Genomic DNA, 26,792 nt, shown 5'->3' with positions numbered 1-26,792 from the left:
AACTCAGTATACTCAATTTTTTCCTTGTTAGTATTTATCTTGCTCTTCATTTTTCGCCTTCGGTTCATCATATCAAGTGTTTCTTGACTAATTTTTTCTTCTTTGGATTTCCTTTTCCCTATAGGTTTCTTGGGCTTTATCACTTTCAGAAAGTTGTAATATTCCTCGTCGATATCTTGGTCCTGAGCAGTCTGCAGAAGCTAAAACTTGTTCTTAAGTTCCAGTACATACTGCTTTTTCTCCTCTTCTGTTATCTCAAAGACCTTTGTATTATTTACTCGAGTCAGTGGAATAAACAGGTAGTTAACTCGATCTAACTGCATTTGTGATATATTACAATCAGTCCTCGAAAATTTGTGGGTTTTTACGTTATTATGGTGAAATGTGTTTTCCCTTCGCTGAAATCTTCACTCATAAAAAACAAATTTTTAGAATCTTCTATTCATTCCTGTTGTGTTGCTTCAGTTGGGGTGAATTCCAAGTTCGACTGCAATTTCTTGTAAATGCAAAGGAAAATCATACATAAGAGAATTCGGTCATGTTATACATGACATCGTTCCCCTATTTATAAATCGTGTATGATCAAATTCATGTAGTGTAAACACATATTATACGAGGACTAACAGTACTTATTATTTTTAGGCATTTTTGTGTTAAAAAAGGTTTAATGATAGGCAAATACTTTGCTACTAAACTGTGCTTTAGGTATAATAAATAAAATTCATAACTTTAGTAAGCCTCATAAAAGGTTGTTGATCGTGAGATCATGTTTTTTTTTTTCGTATAAGGAAAATGTGTGATAATATTTAGCATTTTTTTTTTTTTTTTCACTAATATAACTAAGTTGGCGAGCTGTGTGCACTAGCATAGTCATGAAAATGATATATTTATCATGTCATGAGAAGTAAACTGAATTTGTGTGTGTGGGCGGGCGTACGTGCGCACACACATGTTCTATTATTCTATTTACATCCATTATTGTGAAATATGGTCAAAAATCTCAAAACAATCCCTTGTTTTGAGATTTTGAACAAAATGGTAAAACATTTTTCTACCTTCTTGGACGTTACTATTTTTACAATTATAAAAATGCTATTTGTATTTCATACAGATCGATACATTTTTATGAAATACCTTATTAAAACTTACCCACAGATGCATGCTTTGCAGCAACATGAAGGGCTGTTTCTCCTAAGCATGTAACAGCTTTAACGTCAGCACATGATTGTAGTAAAAATTCAACACTTTCAACAGAATGTCTAAATGCAGCAGCATGCAGAGCAGTAAGGCCGGATGACTTGACAAGAAGTTCTGAATGCTCAGTATCGTGAAAGCTAAATACTGAAAAGCAAAAATGTTTCATTAATATATCTTTATATACTACTTTAGTGAATAGAAAAAAAAAAAAATAAATAAATAAAAGAATAAATAATAATAATTACTTTTTTTTTATTCATTTTTGGAAATTAAGTACATTAAATAATAATACAGTACTATACAAAATTATTTAATTTTCTCTAATAATGTGGTGTTAATGCTTATCGCTGTTGCATAGACATTATACACACAATTATTATATTATGTGTGATTTTAGACTAATGCATATTATAGCAAGGGATCGGAAATTATGTAAGAGCAGATGAACTGTTCAGTTGCAATACAGTTGGATTAAGCCTTTATGGCACTGACTAACTATATGTATACAATAATTACAGCAAACTGGGATTAGAAACGAAAGCCCTGTGGTCGTGAATCAGATAAAATGATACTTATTCTTAGCAAGTAAATCTGGAGAATTTTACATTTGCAGTGGCAGCAAGAAAAGAGGTAGTTCATAAATGCTGCCAAATATGATACATGCAAAAGTTCTGCTTGGTGTTATAATAGGGAGCCATTATAACAAAAATGACCAAATGTCATTGAAATACAATTAAAAATGTAATTAACTATAATACCACTAATTCAGGGGTTCTCAAAGGGGGCAAAAAATTATGGGTATTACAATGGTTTGTGGCACTCCAAAGTTCAACCCTACCCAACGACATCTTATTCCTTAATATTTAATTTCTCTCATTGGGTTTTCTTTTCCCCTGAGACAACTGGTTTTTAACATACAGGTTTTTTATATTAGGAGTGAGTGAGAAATTTTGATAAAAAGAAGATAGTAGGCATGATTTAATTAAACCACCTTTTTTTTTAACATACAGGTTTGTTATATTAGGAGTGAGTGAGAAATTTTGATAAAAAGAAGATAGTAGGCATGATTTAATTCAACCACCTTTGCTTTTCATAAGTATTAAATGCCTAAGTGCTTTCAGAGGTAATGTCTCTGCAATCCTTGATGTCTGCACCTTTCCGACAGTTGTGACCCTGGTGACAGAGTGGTGGATGTGGTTTATTTATTTATTCTTTTGTTTCATTGGTCAATATATGAGGCATGGATGGGATGAAGAAATGTTTCAGTCTATTGTTTCTGCTTTCTAAGCGACAATTAGTATTGATTTATTGTTTCCTTGTGGAAATTTTTTACTTTGGATCCACATGCATTTGTGAGTGGCATGGGCTATGAGAGGTAAATAAAAATAGTTTATATTTTATTATTTAATTCTTTGTACTTATTCAACCCATCATCAATCAGGTCAAGTTCAGTGCTGAAAAGAAAAAAGTGTCGACAGTATCTGGATGAATATATATCTTATGGTTTTATTGACAGCCCATTCGACTCAAGTCAGCTCACGTGTCATGTGCAATACTCATTTTTCAAATGAGGCTATGAAACCATCAAGACTTTTAGATCACTTACAAACGAAATATCCTGATAAAGTTGGTAAACGTATTGAATATTTTAAAAATTTAAAACAGAATTTTGAGCAACGTAACACTGCTACTTCCTTATTTAAGAACAACACACAAACAAATGATGGAATGAACGAGTACATAAATTGCAGAATTCATTACAAAAGTGGTAGTGCTCATACAGTTTCTGATTAACAACAGCATTAGAAAGCATTAGTAAGTTAATGACCAGCATCAGAGACTGTAATCACAACAGTCTGATCCATCACAATCCTTCCAGTAATTTAAAAGCATTGCCATTGAGTAACAATTCAATTCAAAGATGAATTCACAGTTATTGACAATAAGGCCCTTCTAATGGCACACGTTCTTTATTTTGATGATGACTGTAAATTGCAAGAGATGTTGTAAAATATACAGAAACTGATTGTACAAGAGCATCCATTTTTGCTGCTGTAAAAACATGGTTTGATAAAAAAACAAGTACCATTTGAAAATTTGCTTTCAGTGCCACTGATGGTGCTACCTCCATGGTTGGAAGACAAAGGTTTTAAAGTCCACCTAAAGGAAGTATGTCATGACGTTCTTGCAATACACTGCATTGTGTACTGACATAATCTGGTTGAAAAAAAAAAGTATTAGTCCAGTTACCATTAGTAGAGGCATATGATGCAAGAAAGCAAGCTTATGCAGCATCAGCCATAAAAAAAAAAAAAAAAAATGCTCCCAATTCACCCCTCTGTTCACTCCAAATATCTGTCCAGCTCAGCCTTAAATTTATTTAGGCTATCAACTTCCACAACAAAGGATGGAAGTCTGTTCCACCAACCAACTACCCGCTGGCTAAAGGCAAATTTCCGTACATCTATCCTACATCTGTCTTTCCTCAATTTGAATTTATGCCCTCTCAGGTGATTATTCTGAGCAGGAGGAAGAATCTCATCAGCATTGAGCATGCTCAAACCATTCAAGACTTTATACACCTCAATCAGATCACCTCGCAGGTGCCTAGCCTCCAGAAACTGTAATTTGCAAAATTTAAGCCTTTCTTCATAAGAGCAACCCTTTGTTCCATTCACTAATCTTGTTGATCTTCTCTGTACTTGTTCCAACAGCTCTGATCCTTCTTAAAATGAGGCCTCCGGACCTGTATACAGTACTCGAGGTGTGGCTAGTTAGTTAGTTAGTTATTTGGTTTTTAGGGGTTGGTTGGTTGTTGTTGGGTTTTTTTGGCGCAAAAGCAAATTTGGCCATATTGCGCCTATCTATTAATGTTTAGTGACAAGGACGTTTATATTTCTTAAATATGATTTATATCTGGTCAAAATATCCTATTAATTTTAAATAAGTAAATATATTTTCAATGTTGGAGTTATCGCCTAGGATTTGTGATAAGGTCAGAGAATCTTGGAAATTTATAGGGAGATGGAAGGCTGATTGTTGCGCCATGTGGTATTGTGGACATTCTATAAGGAAATGTTTTACAGTGAGTTGACAAGAACAGTGAAGGCATTCTGGAGGATTTGCTTTGGTGAGTAAATAATTGTCCGCAAGATGTGTATGTCCAATGCGTAGTCTGGAAATAATGACTTCTTCATGCCGATTCTTGCAAAGACTCGATTTCCATGGTTGTAGCTCATGTTTTATTTGAAACAGTTTATTGTTTAATTCATTTTGCCACATTTGTGACCACTGATTGTGGAGAAACTGTTTTATGATTGGTCTGTAATCGGTATGATTGGTCTGTAATCGGTATATGGAACTTTGCAAAGCCTTTGGTTTGTGTTTGTAGGATTCTTTGCTGCTCGATTAGCTCTTTCATTACCTTCAATGCCTGTATGTCCTGGGATCCAACAGAATTTTACTTGCCTCATTTTGCTTTTAAGTTTCACAAGGCGAGCTTGTATCTGATAGAGAATGGGATGTGATGGAGTCTGTCTCTGTTGGAGAGCATGTATTGCACTCAATGAATCTGTGTAGATAGATGTTTTAAAAGCGGGGAAGAAGCTATGTATTTTAAGGCCATTTGTAGGGCGAATAGTTCAGCAGAATAGCTACTGCATTGGGTTGGAAGTTGTTGTGAGAGAACAGTGTGTGGAAATACCACTGCAGCATCAACTTTGGTGTCTGTTTTAGAGCCGTCTGTATATATATGAAGGTATTCCGAGAACTGTGATGCGTGGGCTGCATGCATCTGTTTTATGTTGACATTTGCCAGAGTGCTTTTCCCCATTGTTGAAAATAAGTGTCACAGTTTGGCATGAAAGTGTGCCATGGTGGAATACTTATGCTATTATCCTCTTGTACATTTTCAAAGCTTAGGCCCCATTTTGAGATTGTTTCTTTTAGTCGTATTCTGGCTGGTTTATTTACTGTGGGTTTATTGCTGTAGAGAATTTCCCACTGTGGATTGAAAAGATACTGCCAAGTAGGATGGTGCGGAAGACTTCGGATTTTAATTGCATAGTTTAATAGCAGCATTTGCCTCCGGAGATATAATGAGGGCTCAAGAGTCTCTGCATATAAGCTTTGTACTGGTGATGTTCTGTATGCACCTAAAGAGATTCGTAAGGCACTATGATGTATGGAATCGAGCCATTTGATGACACTTGGTCTACACGAACTATACACAGGGGCTCCATAGTCTAGTCTTGATCTGATTATAGCATGGTATAAGTGAAGAAGTGTGAACCGATCGGTTCTCCACTTCATTGCAGAAAGAACTCTGAGAATATTTAGTTTTTTTTGACAGGTTATCGGAGGTATTTGATGTGTTCCAAAAAGTTAAGTTTTTTGTCAAGAATCAGGCCAAGGAAACGTATACTATTTGCTAGAGGTATCAGCTGGTTTTCTAGTTTTATTTCTGGATCTAGATGCATTTTTCGTTTTCTACAGAAGTGTACGGCTATTGTTTTTTGTTCTGATAATCTGTAGTCACTGGTTTTAGTCCACAATTCTATTTTATTCACTGTGCTTTGTAATTGTCTTTCTATCATGTTCATGTTTTGTGAATGGCACGAGATAGTAACATCATCTGCATAAAGGAATGTTTCAACTGTTTTTGGCAGTCTTTTATAATAGGGTTTATTTCGATGACAAATAAGGTTGCACTCAGCACTGAGCCTTGGGGTACTCCTTCTTCCTGTGTGTATATTTTTGACAGATTGTTTTGGTATTTTACCTGGAAGGTTCTAACTTTCAGAAATTTTTTTACCAAGAGTGGTAAGTTTCCTCGCAAACCATTGTGGAGATCTTTAAGAATGCCGTATCGCCAGGTAGTATCAAAGGCCTTTTCTATATCAAGGCTGATCATTATTAGATGCTCATTCCTTAGAAAAGCATTGTGGATATTTGCTTCTGCTTTTATCATGGGGTCCAGAGATGATCTGTTTTTACGAAATTAGTATTGAGTTATGTTAAGTACGTTATATGTTTCCAGAAACCGGGTTAATCTGTTGTTCACCATTTTCTCGAGGATTTTCCCAAGGCAACTTGTTAGCGCTATTGGTCGATAATTTGTAGGGATCATATGATCTTTGCAAGGTTTTGGTAAGGCAATTATAAGGGAGTGAAGCCAGGAATTTGGATAGTAGTTTTCCATATAAATTCTATTGTATAGCATAAGCAATGCCTTTAGAGATTTTTGATTAAGTTGTTGGATCATTTCATAGTGAACTCCATCAAGTCCTGCTGCACTTTTCATAGACTTAGCCAGAGCTTTTTGTAATTCTTCTATGTTGAAAGGTTGGTTATATGGGAGTTGTCGGTTGGTTTTAAAATTTAGTCTGTATTTTTCAGCTACAGTTTTAGTTTTCTGAAAAGATGGAGTATATGCCGATACTGCTGATATATTTGCAAAAGTAGTTGCCAGTAAGTTTGCGATTTCCTTGGGGTTGGTTCTCCTGCCCATTCCAGATTATTAGTGGAGTTGGAACTGAAAGAAATTTCCCATTTAGTTTTCTGATTTTGTTTCATATGACACGGGTATCTGTATTTTTGTTAATTGTGGAGGCGAAATGTATCCATGATTCCTTTCTACTTTTACACTGGAGATATCTAGCTTTGGCTCTGGCTTTTTTTAAAATTTATGAGATTGATGAAAATGAGATATTTTCGGAAGAGATTCCAAGCTTTGTTCTTCTCTCTTTTGGCCATACCGCATTCTTCAGTCCACCGTGCTGTGTCAAGTTTATGGCATTTTCCAGATGACCGAGGAATTGTAGCTTCAGCTGCTATTAAAATTTGGTTTGTGACATGAGCTGTAGCATTGTCTATGGGCTGAGTGGTAATTATTTGTTCATCTATTGCTGCAATTTTTTTATATTTAGTCCAGTCAGCTTTATGGAATCTCCATCTTTTTTGGCCATCGTGATGTGCAACATCATTTGTTAGTATTTTGCAGTCCACAGGAAAATGGTCGCTATTTAGTGGATTCTTCAATATTGACCATTCAATCAATGGGTATAGGACAGGTGAACATATGGATACGTCAATTGCAGAGGCTGTTCCAGTGGGCAAATGGATGTATGTCTCAGTACCAGTATTAAGGAGAGAGAGATTTTGCTCTTCCAGTAATTTCTCAATCAATTTACCACGTTTGTCTTGATGACGGGATCCCCACATGGGATGGTGACTATTTAAATCTCCCATGATACAGACCAAAGGTGGAAGCTGGGTTACTAACGCTTCCAAATCTGAAAATGAAAATTCTTGATTTGGGGGAAGGTAGTGTGAGACCAGTGAGAAAGTAAAATGTATTGAAACTCGAACTGCAACTGCTTCCAAAAGAGTTTGTAGTTGGAGGCGTTTACACGGAATTTTGGAATCAATTAAGATTGCAACTCCACCATGAGCTCCTCCGGAAAATCGTTGGTCTTGTCTATAGGTACCATAGTGGTTTACTGCTGCGTTTATTTGTGGTGTTAGGTTAGTTTCTTGAAGGCAGATGCCTACCGGGTGATATTTATCAACTAGGTTGCGAATGTCATCAAGGTTGCTGCGGAAACCTCGACAATTCCACTGTATTATTGTGCACATTATATTGGCTTTGTATTTGTCTCTGACTTTTTACGAGTGGGGGTGTGCTTGGATCGCTCAGGCTTTTTCTCTTTTCTGGGGAAGATTGGGCAAACTTCCTTCTCTTCCTCAGCATGTATCTCTAAGATTGGTTCTTCTGGGACTTTTTTTTCACACGTATCCATATGATCATGGGCAGGGGGTTTGTCATCTATATCTATGTTTTTAGTATTCATGATTGGTCGTGACATAGACGGCATTGTTGGCGGAATTGTAACAGTTGTATTTATGGCTTGATTAGAAGTTGAGGTTGAAGATGATTTTGCTGATGGAGCTAGGATTGAGCGAGCCCAATCAGAAATAGAGATGTTTGGTGGGACTGTAACGTTGGTTTGAACTGAAGTGGTAGCGGTGGTAACAGCAGTTATCTGTTTATGCTGTTGGACAGTTGCTGCATATGAGCGTGTTATTGTAATTGGTGATATTTGTTTCTTTGCCTCAGGGTAGGAAACTTTGTGCTCGGTTTTATACTTCTGAATCATTTTTTCTTTTTTCCATGTTTCACAGTCTTTCGAGTAAGCGGAATGGTTGCCCCTGCAGTTTGGACACTGCAAGGTTTGTGCAGAACATTCGGTATGGATATGGTCTTTAGATCCACATGAAGCACATGCAGCAGTCCCTCAACATACTGTCTGTGAATGCTCAAATTTTTGACATTTATAACATCTGATTGGGTTCGGTATATACGGTCGGACATGACAGTTCAAGTATCCAGCTTTTACATATGTTGGTGGATTTGGCAAGTTGAAAGTTAGTATAATGTTTCTGGTTGGAAGTAGTGAACCATCCTTTTTGATTTGTATTCTTTTTACCTGAATAACATTTTGTTCTGAAAGCTCTTGTTTAATTTCTTCCTCGGATACATGTAGAAGATCCCATTCTGTTACAACTCCTTTTGAGTAGTTTAAGGTGGCATGAGGTGACACTTCTATGGGAGTTCCTCCAAGTGTTTTCAATTTAAGTAGCTTGTCAGAATGCTTAGATTGTGTTGTTTCAACAAGCAGGTCACCTGATTTTAGTCTGCGAACCATTTTTGGTGAGCCAGCGACATTCTCTAAACTTTTCTGGATCAGAAAAGGAGAAAGCTTGCTGACTGGCCGGTCTGATCAGTCAAAGAATGTATTATGAGGAAATGAGGCCAGATATTCTGGTCTGTATCCTTCTTTTGTCTCTTAGCAAAGGAAGGGTTATAATCTTCCTGCTCTCTAGAATGTGATGGGGCATTGATCTCGCAAGAGTCAGTATTGGTATGGTCCATCTTTGCTCCTTTTAGCCCTTGGCAGAGAGACTTTTCTGCCAAGATTTCCGGCCCCACCATGGGGAGGCAGGAACAGTGCCTGGTGTGACCAAGTGAAGAGTAGTAGGGATTAGTAATAAACTATGAGAAAAAAGAAAGGTGGCTTTCCTTCCTTGCTCGGTACAGGGACTTTTGTTATGAGAGCTTTTATAAATTGAATTGATTTTTTAACGACAAGAACAAAAAGGAACTGTAAATCGCTTTCTGGAAATCGCACTGGAAGTACTGAGAAATCGCTTAGTCACAATCGCTTGGCACCCGGGGCCGGTTTTTAGGAGCATTAGCAACTAAGGCCATATTGCTCAGGGGATATGTGGTGGTCATTCTCTGACCTTTCCACTTGTTTGTTTGTTGTTTGGTTTTTAGGAGCATTATCAACTAAGGCCATATTGCTCCGGGATATGTGGTGGTCATACCCTGACCTTTCCGCATCCTCCGTATTTGGTGGTGACGGGCTCGAACCCCGGTCTGATCAAGAAGCGTGTGCTACGCACTGCTGCTCCTGCCCACCTGGCTACGGAGGCGTCCTCAACGTGTGGCCCAACCATTGCCATATAAGGGGTTAATCACCTCCTTATCCCTGCTAGAAAAATTCCTGTATATCATTGACAAGAAACTATGAGCTACTCTTGCAGACCGCCTGTACTGCTCAGAAAACTTCATATCTGCTTGCACAATTGCCCCCAGGTCCTTTTCGTTTTCTACCAATGTCAGTGTAGTACAACAGAGTTCTATCGTCACTCTGGGATTACTGCTTCCCATATATAGTACTTTACATTTGTCAATGTTAAACATCATTTGCCAAATCTCAGCTCATCTGCTCAACTTTTCTAGATCCTGTTGCAGAAGCGTACTGTCATTAGTGTCCGTAACAACCCTGCCAACCTTCATATCGTCTGCAAAAATTGAACATTAACCTTGATATACCATCGTCAATATCATTTAGAAATACAGAAAACAACAAATAAATACAACACTGAACCCTGAGGGACTCCACTAATAACATTAGTCCACGATGAGCAGTGTCCACTGATTACCACTCTGTCTTCTCCCACTCAACCATCCCTTTTTCCATAGCAGCAATTTACCTCCAATGCCACACTGCACCAATTTGTTCAGCAGTCTTCCATGTGCAACAGTATCAAAAGCCTTTCTAAGATCCAAATATATGATATCGAGGTTATTCTCTGCATCCAGTTCCTTTGTGACCACATCATAGTATCCAATCAAATTGGTCAGGAAAGACTTTCCCTTGACAAAACCATGCTGGCGCCACCATAGCCAGGTGGGAAGGAGCAGCAGTGCGTAGCACATGCTTCTTGATTAGACCGGGGTTCGAGCCCGTCACCACCAAATACGGAGGATGCAGAGAGGTCAGGGAATGACCACCGCATATCCCGGAGCAATATGGCCTTAGTTGCTAATGCTCCTAAAAACCAAATAACAACAACAATAACAAAACCATGCTGTGTCTGAGCTATAACTGAAGTCTTGTCTAGATGATTCTGTAGTGCTTCTTTAACCAGTGCCTCCATTAATTTTCCTGGATCAGAAGTTTAAAGTAACAGGTCTATAATTACTTGTGTTGCCCTTTGTTCCTCCTTTGTGAATTGGCGTCACATTTGCACATCTCCAGTGTATGGGTACCTCCCCATCCAAAGAAGCTCTTATAATTATGACAAAGGTTTGCTTACTTCCTTTGCTACCTCCTTTAATATAACTGGATAGATCCCATCCATCCCGGGTGCCTTTTTTATGTTTATCTTCAACAATTTCTCCTCCACTTTCCTCTCAGTTATTACAAATCATCTAGCTCACTGCCAGAGTTTAACTGACCTCTGGCATTCCCCTCCCTAAATAGATCCTCATGGGTGAATGTAGATGCAAAATACTCATTTAGTTTGTTAGCCACCTGAGCAGGATCATCAACAGTTGAACCATCAATATCCAGTGGACCAATCTGATTCATCCCTTTCCTTCTAGAGTTTACATAGGTAAAGAACACTTTGCTGTTTTTCTTTGCATCCTTTGCCACAGATTTCTTATAATCTGCCTTTGCCTGCCTAATCTGCTTTATGACTTGGTTACAGACCAGCTTATATCTATGATAGGCTTCCATGTCACCCATTAATTTTTACATATATGTATCCCATATGTGTCATTATTTCATCTGACATCCATTTAAGCCTAATTTTTGAACAATATTTCTTAGTTGATATTTAAAGTCTTGTAGCTTCCAAGGTAAATTCTTTGAATGCCTCCCATTTTGAATTTGATGTTGGTAACATCATCAGATTGTCCCACCGTATAGAATTTAAATACCGTCTCAGACTACCGTTGTCGCCTTTACGAAAGCAAAAACCCTTCCCTTTACCCCTGATGGTAGTTACCTCTTTGAGTAAATCCCAGTTCAGAACACTGTGATCACTGCCACCTAGTGGTTCCTTTATCTGCAGATTCTTAATGCAAGAAGAATCACTACTGATAATCAGATCAAGAGTATTACTCCCTCTAGTTGCCTCCCAAACATGCTGATATAGAAAACAATCATCCAATAAATCCACAAAAGCCTTGCTAGTGTACGAGTGATCAACCCAAAAATTCCAGTCAATATCTGGGAAATTTAAATCCCCCAATATAAGACTCTCTGAATTACTGGCCCACTCCCTGTACAGTTTCTTATTATACTCATCAGAGCCATTAGGCCTATAACACACTCCTACTAATTGGGAGATCAATTTTGATCTCCCAATACTTATATCACACCAAACTGACTCAACACTGCACTGTGCAGCAATGTCAACTGGCTTCACTTCCTCGAATTTTATGTTTCTTAACTAATAGCATAACCCCCTCCTCCCTTCCTATCCTGTCTATCCTTTCTGTACACATATATCTGCGTGACACGACGTCTCTGATATCCCAACAATATCTGCCTTTGATGTTTTGACAATACCTCAGATTCATCAAATTTATTTACCAAACTCCTAGCATTGGTGTATACGCAATTATACATGCACCTGTTCCTATTCTTAGCTACGCTAACACAACCCATGTGTTTACTCGTACCACAATGACTTCCAGCAGTCTCTGAAATATCCTGCATCTTGTTTTCCAGGCTTCTGCTCATTCCAATAGAAGCAGTGCAAGAATCACTTTCACCTCTGCCAGTGGCTACTGTTAAACTATTAGTCCTTGTATCCCTCCCCAAGCTAGCAGTTTTCTGACCCACCTAACACTGCCTCGATAGCATCAGCAAATATTCTTGCACCCTTTCTATTTAAGTGTATCCCATCCGTGTAGAAGCAGTCTCTCCTTTTAACAAGTACAGACCAGGCTGAAAAAATTTTACCCCTTGAGCCTTGCACAATCTTTCCAGAGCCAAAGTGATCGACAAGGCTCTCATCACATACTCCCTCCTATCGTGTCGGGGCAGAATTGCAGACACTTTCAAATTCAATCCTAATTCACAGCTTTTTTTTCAACAGTGACGAAGTTTAGAAGAATCAATGAATAATCTCCATTCTTTGGGATTGTGTTCTAACCCTAGTTCATCCATCAATCTGTTTACATCTTTGCAGACACAAAGAGATGCTTCCATATGATAATAACCAGCAAACCTTTCATTTCGGTTTCTAAACATAGAAACCACTTGGGTTTTGCCAGCAAATTCCAGTGTTGCAACCTAGATCCTAACAGTTCATCCTGTTGCTTTTAAACATTTGAATCGCTAACCGAATGATTAAGTTTACTTTGCTCTATTAAATGTGGGGGTTTATCATTTTCAGTATTGTAACTAGGATCAGCAGAAATTGAGGTGGTAGGTATGAACTCTAGTGACTCTTGCTCTTCTTCCGGAATTGATTTCTTCACAACTTGGTGGAGGAATAGGGAGTTCCGGCGTGTGTGGCACTGGTCTTATTGCAGACAGAAAGTTGGCATATTTTATTTAAACTCTATTTTTCCTTTGAAAACCCCTTAGTATTGTTGAAACTAACCTCAGAAATGTACACTGAAGGGCTAAAGACAGCTTGTAAACAAGTTGTCTTTCACAGAGGCACCTGGCTGCAGAAAATATAGTAACGCAAATGTGCTACCTCATAATAAGGATTATAACAATGTAACTCATCAGAGTGGCCACTCCTCAGGGCCATGAAACTAAAAAGAGGTATTATTATACCTTTAAACAACACAGATGTCTCTTCTGTTACAATAAATTTGGCTGGGAAAGGTACAGAGTGAGATGTTGGATGATTTCGAACCTATTTTACATTTTTTTTAAAACTGTTTTTGCATTTTTCTAAAAATTGTGATGTATTGAGAAACTTTTTACTGTCATATTCATAATCAGCACATACAGATTAACAAAAAATGCTTACTTTCGCCCATGTTAGCAAGTTGACCAGTGTTATAGGAATAAGTTGTCTTCATATGAGGTTGAAGCCGAAAAGCTGGGCAAATTCAAAGGTTGGCTGAATAGCCGAATAGTACTGGTATTAGTAGTGGCAAATGGTGCAAGAAAACAAGCTTATAAAGCATCAGCAAAAAAAAAAAAACTTCCCCTGCAACTTGTCTATCCCTCCAATAATTTGCCGAGTTCTTTGAATTTTTTCAAACTACCCACTTCATCAACAAACAGAAATTTGTTTCAACAATCAACCATCTGCTGATTGAAGACAAACTACCTTGCATCTATTCTGCAACCATCCTTCCTAAATTTGAATTTATGCCTCCTCTTTTGTGTATTCTGAGAAGAGAAAGGATTCCATCAGCATTGAACCTGATCAATGCTGTTCAAAGCCCTAAACACCTCAATCAGATTATCTTATAGGTGCCAGGTCTCCAGATGCTGCAATTTGCAGCATCTGAAGACTAGAATCGAAAGCCTTTCTTGGATGATTGCTCTTGTTTTCTTCCCCAATCTTGTTTCCCTTCTCTGCATCCATTCCAGAAGATATACATCTTTCCTAAAATGATTCATAGGTAATAGAGGATCACGTAGGTAGTTTTTTTTTTTTTTGGCTAGTGCAGCAAAAGTGTAAGGTCCCACGTGGGTAATACTAAACTGGTCAGTGTTTCATAATGAACAGTTCAGCAACTATGAAAACAAATGTTTACTCTGTCGGTGTACACACGTATTATGAGAGAAATGCCTCAAAATTCATTAGTGCCAATTTAAATTTTATCTACCAATTTTCCAAGATTTAGAAAGTAATATTTCAAACCATACAATATGTATATTCAAAAATATATATAAATATAAGAACACAATACACTTGCCCAGTTCTAAAACTGATGTTCAAGAGGAGGAGAAAATACAAGATACATAATTTCGCATTTTACATATTACATACATATTTACATATGTAATTATGTAACATATTTACGTATGTTATTATCAAATAATTATAGAAATTTCTTAAGGTACTGAATTGATTTGACTCAAATTTAATAGCAATGCTTAATTTAGCAATACTCACCTTAGTATGATCTGCAGTTGATGCTTGGGATAGGAAATTAAATAAATTGAGAATGGGGTAATGAATTGAAAATTGGAATTAAAATAAGCTCAAGGAAGTAGGAGTGCACAACTTCGTCCTTGGTTGTCATTAATGAATAGTTGATAAATTAATTTAAGGAAAGAATTTAAAAGTTTGAACTGGGTAGGCCAAAAGTCGTAACGAGTTGACTTTCTTTTGTTAACGTCTTCAGCTGGCAATGAAGAAGTAGGAAGAGAACGCATATATTTAAAGGAGTTCTAAGTTCCTGTGATACTCTTTGAAACGTGAGAAACTGAGATGCGTGAGATTCCAGACCGGGGAAAGATTGTGGGGTAGTTTTGAATTTATGACGTTGAGTTTGGAGTGATGGCAAAACCATTCTATGATGAGGGCTTCGTACTGAAAAATTTTATAACTGGATTTTAATTTAATGATAGTGATGGCTGAATCGATTAGGGGGTTGTGATTATTGGAATGTACGTGTTGTGTAAGTTCGGTACTTGATTGTCCTGTTCTAAAACTATTGTAATGATAATATGCTCGTGTATTAGGTGTTTTTGTGAAACCGTATTTGGTGGTGGTACTTCCGATATAACAAATATTGCAATTTTGTTGACATTTTATTAGATATATGATGTTATTCATGTCATTAATTTGATATTTATATGTTTCTTTGTATGAATTGAACATTGAGCTAAGTTTGTTATAAGCATAAAATGTGAGTGTGATGTCTGTACCTGCAAACACCCGGTGGAACTGTCCGGTCAGGCAGCTGTGGTAAGGGAGAACAATACGTGTGTTGCTATTTGCGTTATGTTTAGGTGAATTATTGATGTTATTTTTGGCGGTAGAAATGGTATGTTGAATTAAATTAAATGGGTATTTTTTGGCCATAAACTTTTCTGTAAGATATTGAAGTTCAGTAGTGCAGGTATTTCCCTGTATGTGTGTTTTTTCTGAAGATTCTGGTTCCAAGTTTGGTGTCCGTTTTGTATATGGTGAGATTAAGAAAATTGATCTGTCCGTTTTCTTCTGTTTAAAGTGTATATTTTACACTTGAAACCAATAATTTCACTTAAGACCAATAATTTCCTTCAGCAAATCTGACTTTGCTAACCTATCCTCTTTTTTAGTAAAAATCATTTTCCCCCTCACAAGATTCTCTAAATACAAAGTTAGCAATACTATTCAAGCATTTGAGAAAATAAGCTCTACCTTAATCTCCAATGGAGATATTCTAGCATCCTTTGACATAGTTTCACTTTACACAAATGCACACCTACCTTTCACTCTACAGGATTTCCTAATGAAAGATAATACCCTATCCAACCGCACCTCCCTCTCCATCAATAATATTTTAGTTCTCACCTCTTTCCTATTAGATGCTAGACATTTTCAGTTCCATAATCAAATATACCAACAAATATTTGGCCTCCCAATAGGTCTAGGAATTTCTGTCCCCTTATCTGAAATTTACCTAGCAACCATAGAGAATCAAATACTACAGCCTTACTCCCCAGAAATTAAATTATACATACGTTATGCAGACGATATACTAATTAGCATTAGCATTAGTAGAGGCATTTGATGCAAGAAAGCAAGCTTATGCAGCATCAGCCAAAAAAAAAAAAAAAAAAAAAAAACCACTTCCACTTCACCCCTCTGTTCGTTCAAAATACCTGTCCAGCTGAGCCTTAAACTTATTTAGGCTATCAACTTCCACGACAAGGGGTGGAAGTCTGTTCCACCAACCAACCACCCGCTGGCTAAAGGCAAATTTCCGCACGTCTATCCTACATATGTCTTTCCTCAATTTGAATTTATGCCCTCTCAGGTGATTATTCTGAGCGAGAGGAAGAATCCCATCAGCATTGAGCATGCTCAAACCATTCAAGGACTTATACACCTCTATCAGATTACCTCGCTGGTGCCTATTCTGGGGTGACATTTGCACATCTCCAGTCTGTGGGTACCTCCCCTGAGTCCAAGGAAGCTCTCATAATTATGGCTAAGGGTTTGCTTACTTCCTTTGTTACCTCCTTTAATATAACTGGATAGATCCCATCCACCCCGGGTGCCTTTCTTGTGTTTATCTTCAACAATTTCTCCTCCACTTTACTCTCAGTTATCACAAGATTCTCTAGCTTACTGCTAGAGTTGAATACACCTCTGGCTTTCCCCTCGCTAAATAACTCCTCATGTGTGAATGTCGATGCAAAATATTTATTTAGTTTGTTAGCTACCTGAGCAGGATCATCAACAGTTGACCCATCGATATCAAGTGGACCAATCTGATTCATCCCCTTCCTTCTAGAGTTTACATAAGTAAAGAACTCTGCTGTTTTTCTTTGCATCCCTTGCCAAAGATTTCTCGTAATCTGCCTTCGCCTGCCTAATCTCCTTTGTAACTTGGTTACAGATCAACTTGTATCTATCATAGGCTTCTATGTCATCTGTTAATCTGTATGTATTAACATACAAATTAACCCATGCATGGGATAAAATATCCCATGCATGTTTCTTCTCTGCCATATGCCTCATCAGTTCATCTGACATCCACCTTTAGGCTGAAACCTTGAACAATATTTCTTAGTTGGTATGTAAAGCCTAGTAGCTTCCAAGATAAGTTCTTTGAATGCTTCCCATTGTGCATTTGCTGTTGGTAACATCATCAGTCAGTCCCACTGCACAGAACCCAAACACTGTCTCAGTCCATCATAGTCGCCTTTACGAAAGCAATAACCCTTCCCTTTACCCCTAATGGTAGTTACCTCTTTGAGTAAATCCCACTTCAGCACACTGTGATCATTGCCACCTAGTGGTTCATTTATCTGCAGATTCTTAATGCATGAAGAATCACTGCTGATAATCAAATCAAGAGTATTCCTCCCTCTAGTTGCCTCCCGAACATGCTGATGTAGAAAACAATCATCCAATAAATCCACAAAAGCCCTACTAGTGTGTGAGTAACCAGCCCCCAAATTCCAGTCAATATCTGGGAAATTAAAATCTCCCATTATAAGACACTCTGATTTACTGGCCCACTCTATTTCCCTGTACAGTTTCTTATTATACTCATCAGAGTCATTAGGCCTATAGCACACTACTACTCTCAATTTTGATTTCCCAATGCTCATGTCATACCAAACTGACTCGACACTGCACTGTCCAGCGATGTCCACTGGCTTCACTTCCTTGGATTTTATGTATTTCTTAACTAATAGCATAACCCCTCCCCCCCTTCCTATCCAGTCTATCCTTTCTGTAGACGTTGTACTCCCCAAATTCCAGTTCTGCATTCCTTATATCTGTGTGACACCACGTCTCTGATATCCCAACAATATCTGCCTTTGATGTTTTGAGCAATACGTCAAATTCATCAAATTTATTTACTAAACTCCTAGCATTGGTGTGCACGCAAGTATACATGCACCTATTTCTATTCTTAGCTACCCTAACACAACCCATGTGTTTACTTGTACCGCAATGACTCCCGGCAGTCTCTGAAATATCCTGCACCTTATTTTTCAGGCTTCTGCTCATTCCAATAGAAGCAGTGCAAGAATCTCTTTCACCTCTGCCAGTGGCTACTGTTAATCTATTCGTCTTTGTCTCCCCCCAAGCTAGCAGTTTTCCGACCCACCTAACACTGCCTCGATTGCAATCAGCAAATATTCTTGCACCCTTTCTATTTAAGTGTATCCCATTCCTGTAGAAGCAGTCTCTCCTGTTAACAAGTACAGTCCAGGCTGAAAAAAAGTCTACCCCTTGAGCCTTGCACAATCTTTCCAGGGCCGAATTGATTGACAAGGCTCTCATCATATACTCCCTCCTATCGTGTCTGGGCAGAATTGCAGACACTTTCAAATTCAACCCTATTTCACGGTTTTTTTTCAACAGTGACCTGTACTTGTTAAGCAATTCTGCCGGTCTCCTACTCTTGATGTCATTAGTGCCAACTTGTACAACTATATCACCTTTTGTGCCCTTAAAAGATGATATCTGCTCTACAACGTCATCGACCTTTGCCCCTGGCAGACATACCCTGGTCCTGTTCCACCTATCCTTTTTATAAAGCATGTTCCCCATTTCCCTGACAATAGTGTCACCAACAACTACTAGTTCCTTTGGGACCAGCGCATTCTGCCTTGGGGGTTGCTGCTGTGTTGCGCGACGACCAAGTGCAAGCTCTGGCGTTGATGTGGGCAGCTGAGAGCTTGATGGGCCCCTCAATTTAGTTCCTTCGAGGGCATCCGCCCTGTCCTTCAAGCTCTCATATAGGCCCATAAGAACGCTGAGTTGTTGCCTGATTTCGATACACTCCTTGCATCGCGCACACACAAAGACATCCCCCATGGCAATAACATGTCCCGTACCTGAATGCTCCACAAACATCATGCAAGCTGTGCATTTTAGAAGGCTGTAATTCAGAAGGCAACTGCCCCCCTCAGTTCTTCTCTGAGCCACAGCACTTCCATTAGCTTGAGCCTTTTGTTTTGCTGCTCTGGTCTGAGTCATGATTTCTTTTAATTTAAATAAAATTTCAATTTCAGTTTATAACCCTAACTTATCTCCCAACACAGTTATAACGGGATATATATTTTTTAGTGTCAAGTATTAATTATCTCCGAGTTCCCTTCATATAACTTCCGTATCAGTTATGTATTAATTAATTATGTTACGTTTGTAATCTAAGTCGGTATATGTATTTAGTTAAAAGTAAAATTTAAATGCCAACGAAGTTCAACAAGTTTTAATAGATTTTACCGATCACTGAAAATATTATAACCTATACTATACTAACGCTATCTAGGTTCGATATATAACGATCGTATGACAAAGACAAAGTCGGGAAGTTACGAACGGTAATCTATGGACACTTAAGTATTAATTAACTTTCAAATCTCGCTGTCTCAATTCAGAATAAACTAACGATCCTTACTAGGTCTATAAGCTACTTACAAAAAATAATTTGATGTAAAAAATATTCAATAAGCGGCTAAATATGGCTAAAAAAAAACTTTTCGTTCAGCGGAGTTGCAACTTGTAACACGTGGATACCCTTACCGATACTTTTATGCAATTGCAAGGCCGAGTAAAGAATAAATACACCAAATTAATCAAGAAAATCACAAAATAATGCTATACTACTAAATTTAAATCAAAAGTTTTAGAAAAACAATAATTTCAAATCAATAAATAATAAAACTCCACTTAGCGGCTTTGAACACGTCTATGGTTCTATTACCTAATAATAGGTAATAGAACCATAATCGATATCCTTTTCACTAAATTTAATTCAATACATGACAGATTAAAATATACACTTGAAACAGAAGAAAACGGACAGATCAATTTTCTTAATCTCACCATATACAAAACAGACACCAAACGTGGAACCAGAATCTTCAGAAAAAACACACATACAGGGAAATACATGCATTTTGACTCACACCATCCACTTAGTACAAAAAAAGCCGTTCTTTATAATCAGGTTTATAATGACATCAAATATAGCTCCACACAAGATGACCTATCTACTGAACTTCAATATCTTATAGAAAGGTTTATGGCCAGAAAATACCCATTTCAGGTAATTCAACATACCATTTCTGCCGCCAAAAATAACATCAATAATTCACTTAAACATAACGCAAATAGCAACACACGTATTGTTCTCCCTTACCACAGCTGCCTGACCGGACAGTTCCACCGGGTGTTTGCAGGTACAGACATCACACTCACATTTTCTGCTTATAACAAACTTAGCTCAATGTTCAATTCATACAAAGAAACATATAAATATCAAATTAATGACATGAATAACATCATATATCTAATAAAATGTCAACAAAATTGCAATATTTGTTATATCGGAAGTACCACCACCAAATACGGTTCCACAAAAACACCTAATGCACGAGCATATTATCATTACAATAGTTTTAGAACAGGACAATCAAGTACCGAACTTACACAACACGTACATTCCAATAATCACAACCCCCTAATCGATTCAGCCATCACTATCATTAAATTAAAATCCAGTTATAAAATTTTTCAGTACGAAGCCCTCATCATAGAATGGTTTTGCCATCACTCCAAACTCAAAGTCATAAATGCAAAACTGCCCCGCAATCTTTCCCCGGTCTGGAATCTCACGCACCTCAGATTCTCACGTTTCAAAGAGTATCACAGGAACTTAGAACTCCTTTAAATATATGCGTTCTCTTCCTACTTCTTCATTGCCAACTGAAGACGTTAACAAAAGAAAGTCAACTCGTTACGACTTTTGGCCTACCCAGTTCAAACTTTTAAATTCTTTCCTTAAATTAATTTATCAACTATTCATTAATGACAACCAAGGACGAAGTTGTGCACTCCTACTTCCTTGAGCTTATTTTAATTCCGATTTTCAATTCATTACCCCAATCTCAATTTATTTAATTTCCTATCCCAAGCATCAACTGCAGATCACACTAAGGTGAGTACCGCTAAATTAAGCATTGCTATTAAAATTTGAATCGTATGTTATTATGTAATTTACAAAACGTAGTATTTTACACGTTACAAATTACACACAACTGTCATAATTTGCAGATAATTCACTTATAAATTAAGATTATTTCCAAGTCCTATATAGGTTTTTTTTTTTTTAATTAGGAAGTTTCATAATCATCATTAAATTATCAAAGCACTAAATTCAAAAAATAGCAAGGGCTTAATTTCATCGCCATTCTAAGTGTCCAATTATCAAAGAATTAAAACTATTTATTTAATATATATATTTACCTGTATTTATATGCCTCCTTAAAACACAAGTACAAAGTGCAGGCCTTACCGGAGGAAACGACTGGTTAATAATAGCAGCATGTCCTTGTATATGAAATAAATGCTCTGCCAAAATAAAATCTTCAGAAGCAATTGGCATCAACTGTCCCGTCTGGAGATCCCATGCAAATCCTTTTGTAGACACCAATTTTCTGTAATAACTGTCTTCATAAGGCTACAAACATGAATGCACATTTTAACAATTTTAATTAAATTTTTGTGTGAAAAATATTTACTAAAAAAGAACAAAGTATCTAATTTTTCTCTATGCTCAGATGCAATATTCACATCAGACCAGACATCCAAATTACTCCAGCATCTTAAGCAACCATGAAATATACAGATGAATTATTATAATTATAATTATCATTTGTTTTATTTTTTTTTTATGAAAACAAGCATGTTTAATAGAAAGATATTTCCTGACATTAGACTTGAATTTCAGTAGATTGCAATTTTCAGGAAATTGCATGTGAAGCGAGATTGTTCCACAAAACAGAAGTTGAAGGAATAAATGATGCAGAAAGAGAAAAGTTGGTTCTGTGAGTTTGAAGTTATCAGTAATCCCAGATTAACGCATCGACTGGTATTAGACTCAGCACAGTGAAAAATGAAAATGAATACCTGGGGTAATTGTGCTGTCTGATATGAAGTTCTCTGAGCAGTACAGACAAGCTGCTAAGCCAGCTCTTTGGGTTTTGTCATTGATATACAGGAACTTACTAGCAGGAATAAGGAGGTGATTATCCACCAAGAGCATAATTCCAACCCCCTTACTGCCATTCTGTCATTTCTTTTTACTTTGTACTCACACATTTAAATTCTGTATCCCCTAACCAATACTTGAAATTCATTAAGTTTATTTAGTATACTCACAACATTAGTTGTTTTTCATCTTTCTGAATTGTAGTGAATTTGTAGTGCATTTCCTGCACTACAAATATTTTATTACACTAAAGTTGAATTTTTGTATTAATGCAGAAGGAGAAAAAAAAAAAAAAAAAAACAAGGTAAGCATTAAAAACCAAAATTGATGTAATTAACTGGCAAAAATAGCAAAAAGTTGTAGCTATCATACTTCTGAATATGTGGTATTTCTCATATAAGACATGCTTTCAAAATGACACATGCTGAATAAAATATTTTTACTTCTGCTGTATAGAAATGTGCCTTCAATAAATTATCTACTTTCACTATAAATATGTTTGACATATAAAAACAATGGTAGTTTAATCATACTATTATGATGTCAGTGGGTAGCTACAGTGAAATACAGAAGAGATAGTATTAGTATTAGTAATGGCTGCATGGTGCCTATGGCTTATGCTGCACCAGCCAAAAAAAAAAAAAAAAATATCCGAACAAAACAATGATAAAAAAAAATAAATAAATAAAATAAATAGATAATAATAATTAATAAAAAAAAAGGAAATTAAACCTATCATCCTATGCGCTTCCCTTACCCGAAGGTACTATCCACATGACCTTTGAATTTCCCCAAACTGTCGGCCTCTACCACCCATGAAGGCAACTTATTCCAGTAATTTATAACTCACTGGCTAAAATAAAACTTCCTGCAGTCCAATCTAAACATTTCCCCCCCCCCATAACTTGAATTTATGTCCCCCAGTTCTAGCATCATTTATAATCTTGAAAATTTCGTCCTCATTCATTTTACTGATGCCTCTCAGAGCCTTAAACACCTCAATCAAATCTCCTCTAAGGTGTCTAGTTTCCAAACTCTGGAACCCACATATTCGAAATCTTTCTTCATAAGGACGCCCTTTTGCCGATCTCACCAGGCGAGTTACCCGTCTTTGCACCCTTTCAAGAAGCTCGATGTCTTTCTTTAAGTGCGGTCTCCATACTTGAACACAGTATTCCAAGTGTGATCTAACATAAGCCTTATATAATGGGATTATCACATCCCTATCTCTACTTGCAAAAGTTTGATAGATCATCGATAGGACACCATGGGCCTTCCTTGCAACCTGTTTACAATGCTCAGAGAATTTCATGTCTGACCATATCGTAACACCCAAGTCCCTTTCCTCCAGTACTGGGTTTAGTTGAACTCCACCAAGTGAATAAGTTATTTTGGGATTACTGTTTCCCAGGTGTAATACCTTACACTTTGTTGGATTAAAGCATAGCTGCCATTTTTCTGACCATTCCTGAAGTCTATCTAGGTCTCTCTGAAGAAGCTCAGCTTGACAGTGATCATTAACTACTCTACCAATTTTAACATCTGCAAATTTAGACATCACGCCTTTATCCCTTCATCAATGTCGTTTATGAAAATTAAAAACAACAGTGTTCCTAATACTGATCCTTGGGGAACCCCACTTCTTACATCAACCCAATCTGAGGAATAGCTATTTATCACAACCCTCTGCCTCCGGCCCTCAAGCCATCCTTCTATCCATCTAAGGATTTTCCCATTGATTCCAACCTGTTCCAGCTTATAAAGCAACCGCTCATGTGGGACTGAGTCAAAAGCTTTGCTGAAATCTAAATAAACAATGTCGAAATTATTCCCTAAATCCAGCTCGTGAGTGACCCTTTCGAAATAGAGAACCAGATTTGTTAAACATGATTTTCCCTTTACAAAACCATGCTAAGAATCCTTGAGAATTTCAATTCGATCCAAATGATCCTGAATTCCACCTTTGATCATTGCCTCCATGATTTTCCCTACTACTGAAGTCAGACTGACAGGTCGATAATTTCCAACTTCACTTTTAGAGCCACCCTTATGTATGGGAGATACATTGGCACTTTTCCAATCCAAGGGAATCTCGCCAACGAGATTCAGAGTAACTAAAAGAAAGGAAAACATGTCATGAAATTGGAACATCAAATTTTTAACAAGGAAAGGGACTGAATGAAAAGTTATTTATGAATACTTCAAAAGTGTGGTTAATACTAGTCATTCTGAATACCAGATAAAATTTTGGTCTAAGAAGTTTTAATGGAGTCAGGAATCCAGAAGAGATGAACCCCCCCCCCCCCCACACACACACTCTAGCTAACCAACAGAGGTGATAATTTCAGAAATGTGCAAAAAAACCCCACAAACTGAATATCTAATTATGCAAGGCAAAAAAAAACCAAGTCCACGCAAAGAAAACACCATAGGTTACTACCAAGGTTCCCTGTAAGCTTCATGCCTACATGGTTGTACAATGGTTTTGGAAATGCTGCATGCTAAATTTTTTCGACCATGCATTACATTCTGGAATGCAGCTGAATTGTGACCTTTATACAGATAATCTTTACCATGTGCAAGACTGTGACTGGAACAGAGAGTTTACTCACATGCAAGCCGACAGTCTGAATGTAGATTGATTAAAAAGCAGCCACACCCATGCATGTGTTCTTTCCTGTGTTTCTGTGCGTTAAAACTGTGCCATTTAAGTGCGTGGGAACCAAACTGCAGCAAACTCTTGTACGTGTGATTGGAGTGAAGACTCCAGCTTTCGTTCAAGAATGTGTGTCTAAATGCAAAACTGTCATTTGTATTTTGAGTGGTGCACAGAGTGATTGAATTTTGAAAAATTTTAATCGCACTCCATTTTTAAAGTGGACTAGCCACCACTGTTTGCAGTTATACATCTGTGCCCAACATAAAAGTATAACTGCATCACTGACACTGAAATCATGTTAAGAAAAGGAAATCGTTGCCCAACAATCACATGTTGCTTTAAGTGTGTGGGTTAAGCAGTATAGAAAACGTTTTGGAGCATATGTCATTAACTGCTGACATGTGGGAGAATTACCCCAATAATTATTAAAATTATCTAAGAATAGACAGTGTAACATTTGATCACTTATTCAATTTGGTTAAAAATAAAATCACCGAAAATGACATGGTGATAAGGAAAAGCATAATCATTGTAGAAAGTCTCACAGCCAGGAATGTCTCAGGAAAGTTTCAGGAAATGTCTATAGCTGCTCTCAGTATTCTAATTCCAGAAACATGCAAAGCAATTTTTGAAGTACTGAAGGAGGGGTATTTAAAAGTAAAGTATAAGTAAAGAATTCATTTAATTTTCATAGGAAGCAAGGTATTTTTGTTGAGGTAGGAAACATGTTTACTATTCATGTTTCCAACAATTTCCAATGGATATTGTTGGGATATCAGAGACGTGGTGTCACACTGATATTAGGAATGCAGAATTGGAATTTGGGGAGTACAATGTGTACAGAACGGATAGACAGAATAGGAAGGGAGAAGGTGTCATGCTGTTAATTATGAAAAACATAAAATCAAAAGAAGTGCATCTAGTTGATATAGATGAACAGTGCACTGTTGAGTCAGTTTGGTGTGACATAAGCACTGCGAATGCAAAAATAAGAGTAGGAGAGTGTTATAGGCCAAATGACTCGAATGAGTACAGTGAACAATTGTACAGAGAAATAGTGGGCTAGTAAATCAGAAGGTAGTAGTAGTAGTAGTGGCATGTGATGCAAGAAAGCAAGTGTATGAGCTTATGCAGCATCAGCCAAAAAAAAAAAAAAAAAATCACACCATTTCCTCCAAATGCCTGTCCAGTTCCTCCTTAAATTTATTCAACCTACCAACTTCCACGACAGATGGAAGTTTAAATTCTGTACAGTGGGATCAACTGATGATGTTACCAACAGTAAATTCTAAGTGGGAAGCATTCAAGGAATTAATCGTGGAAGCTACTAAAAGTGTCATACCTATTAAGAAATATTGTTCAAGGTTTAGGCCTAAATGGTTATCAAATGAACTAATGAGACTCGTGACAAAGAAGAAAAATGCATGGGATGCATATAAATTATCAAGCGACCAGAAGCCTATGGTAGATATAAGCTAGTCTGTAATGAGGTCACAAAGGAGGTTAGGGAGGCGAAGGCAGATTACGAGAAATCTTTGGCAAAGGATGCTAAGAAAAACAGCAAGGATTTCTTTACTTATATAAACTCTAAAAGGAAGGGGATGAATCTGATTGGCCCACTTGATATCGATGGTTCGACTGTTGATAATCCTGCTCAGATAGCAAACAAACTGAATGAGTATTTTGCAGCTACATTCACACATGAGGAGTTATTAAGGTTTGAAAATGGCAGAATGTTATCAAGTTGTAGCAGGGTGCTTAATGATTTTGTAGAAGAAATTTGTATTGTACAGTAAAGATACAGATACAATAATTGTAATAACTCAGAGCAAAGTGGAGGAGAAATTGTTGAAGTTAAACATAAGAAAGGCACCCAGGGTGGAATGGATCTATCCAGTTATATTAAAGGAGGTGGCAAAGCAACTA

The 26,792-nt window shown here is 37.2% G+C and overlaps 1 protein-coding gene across 1 annotated transcript in view; it reads right to left on the bottom strand.

The window, feature by feature from the left end:
• Nucleotides 1-26,792, bottom strand: part of LOC150077718 (uncharacterized) — an 84,053-nt gene that overhangs the window by 39,288 nt on the left and 17,973 nt on the right. Inside the window, exons 2-3 of the mRNA XM_090384668.1 lie at nt 21,463-21,676; nt 1,150-1,341 (exon numbers count right to left, since the gene is read on the bottom strand). Of these exons, the coding sequence (XP_090240794.1) occupies nt 1,150-1,341; nt 21,463-21,676 (406 nt within the window). The remainder of the gene's footprint in view (nt 1-1,149; nt 1,342-21,462; nt 21,677-26,792) is intronic.

The sequence above is a fragment of the Mastigoproctus giganteus genome, chromosome 11, assembly GCF_048544385.1.
Source record: "Mastigoproctus giganteus isolate SK-2022 chromosome 11, ASM4854438v1, whole genome shotgun sequence".
In the NCBI taxonomy this organism is placed as follows: domain Eukaryota; kingdom Metazoa; phylum Arthropoda; class Arachnida; order Uropygi; family Thelyphonidae; genus Mastigoproctus; species Mastigoproctus giganteus.
The sequence above is the reverse complement of the archived record's forward strand: the minus strand, read 5'-3'. Positions and strand labels throughout refer to the sequence as shown.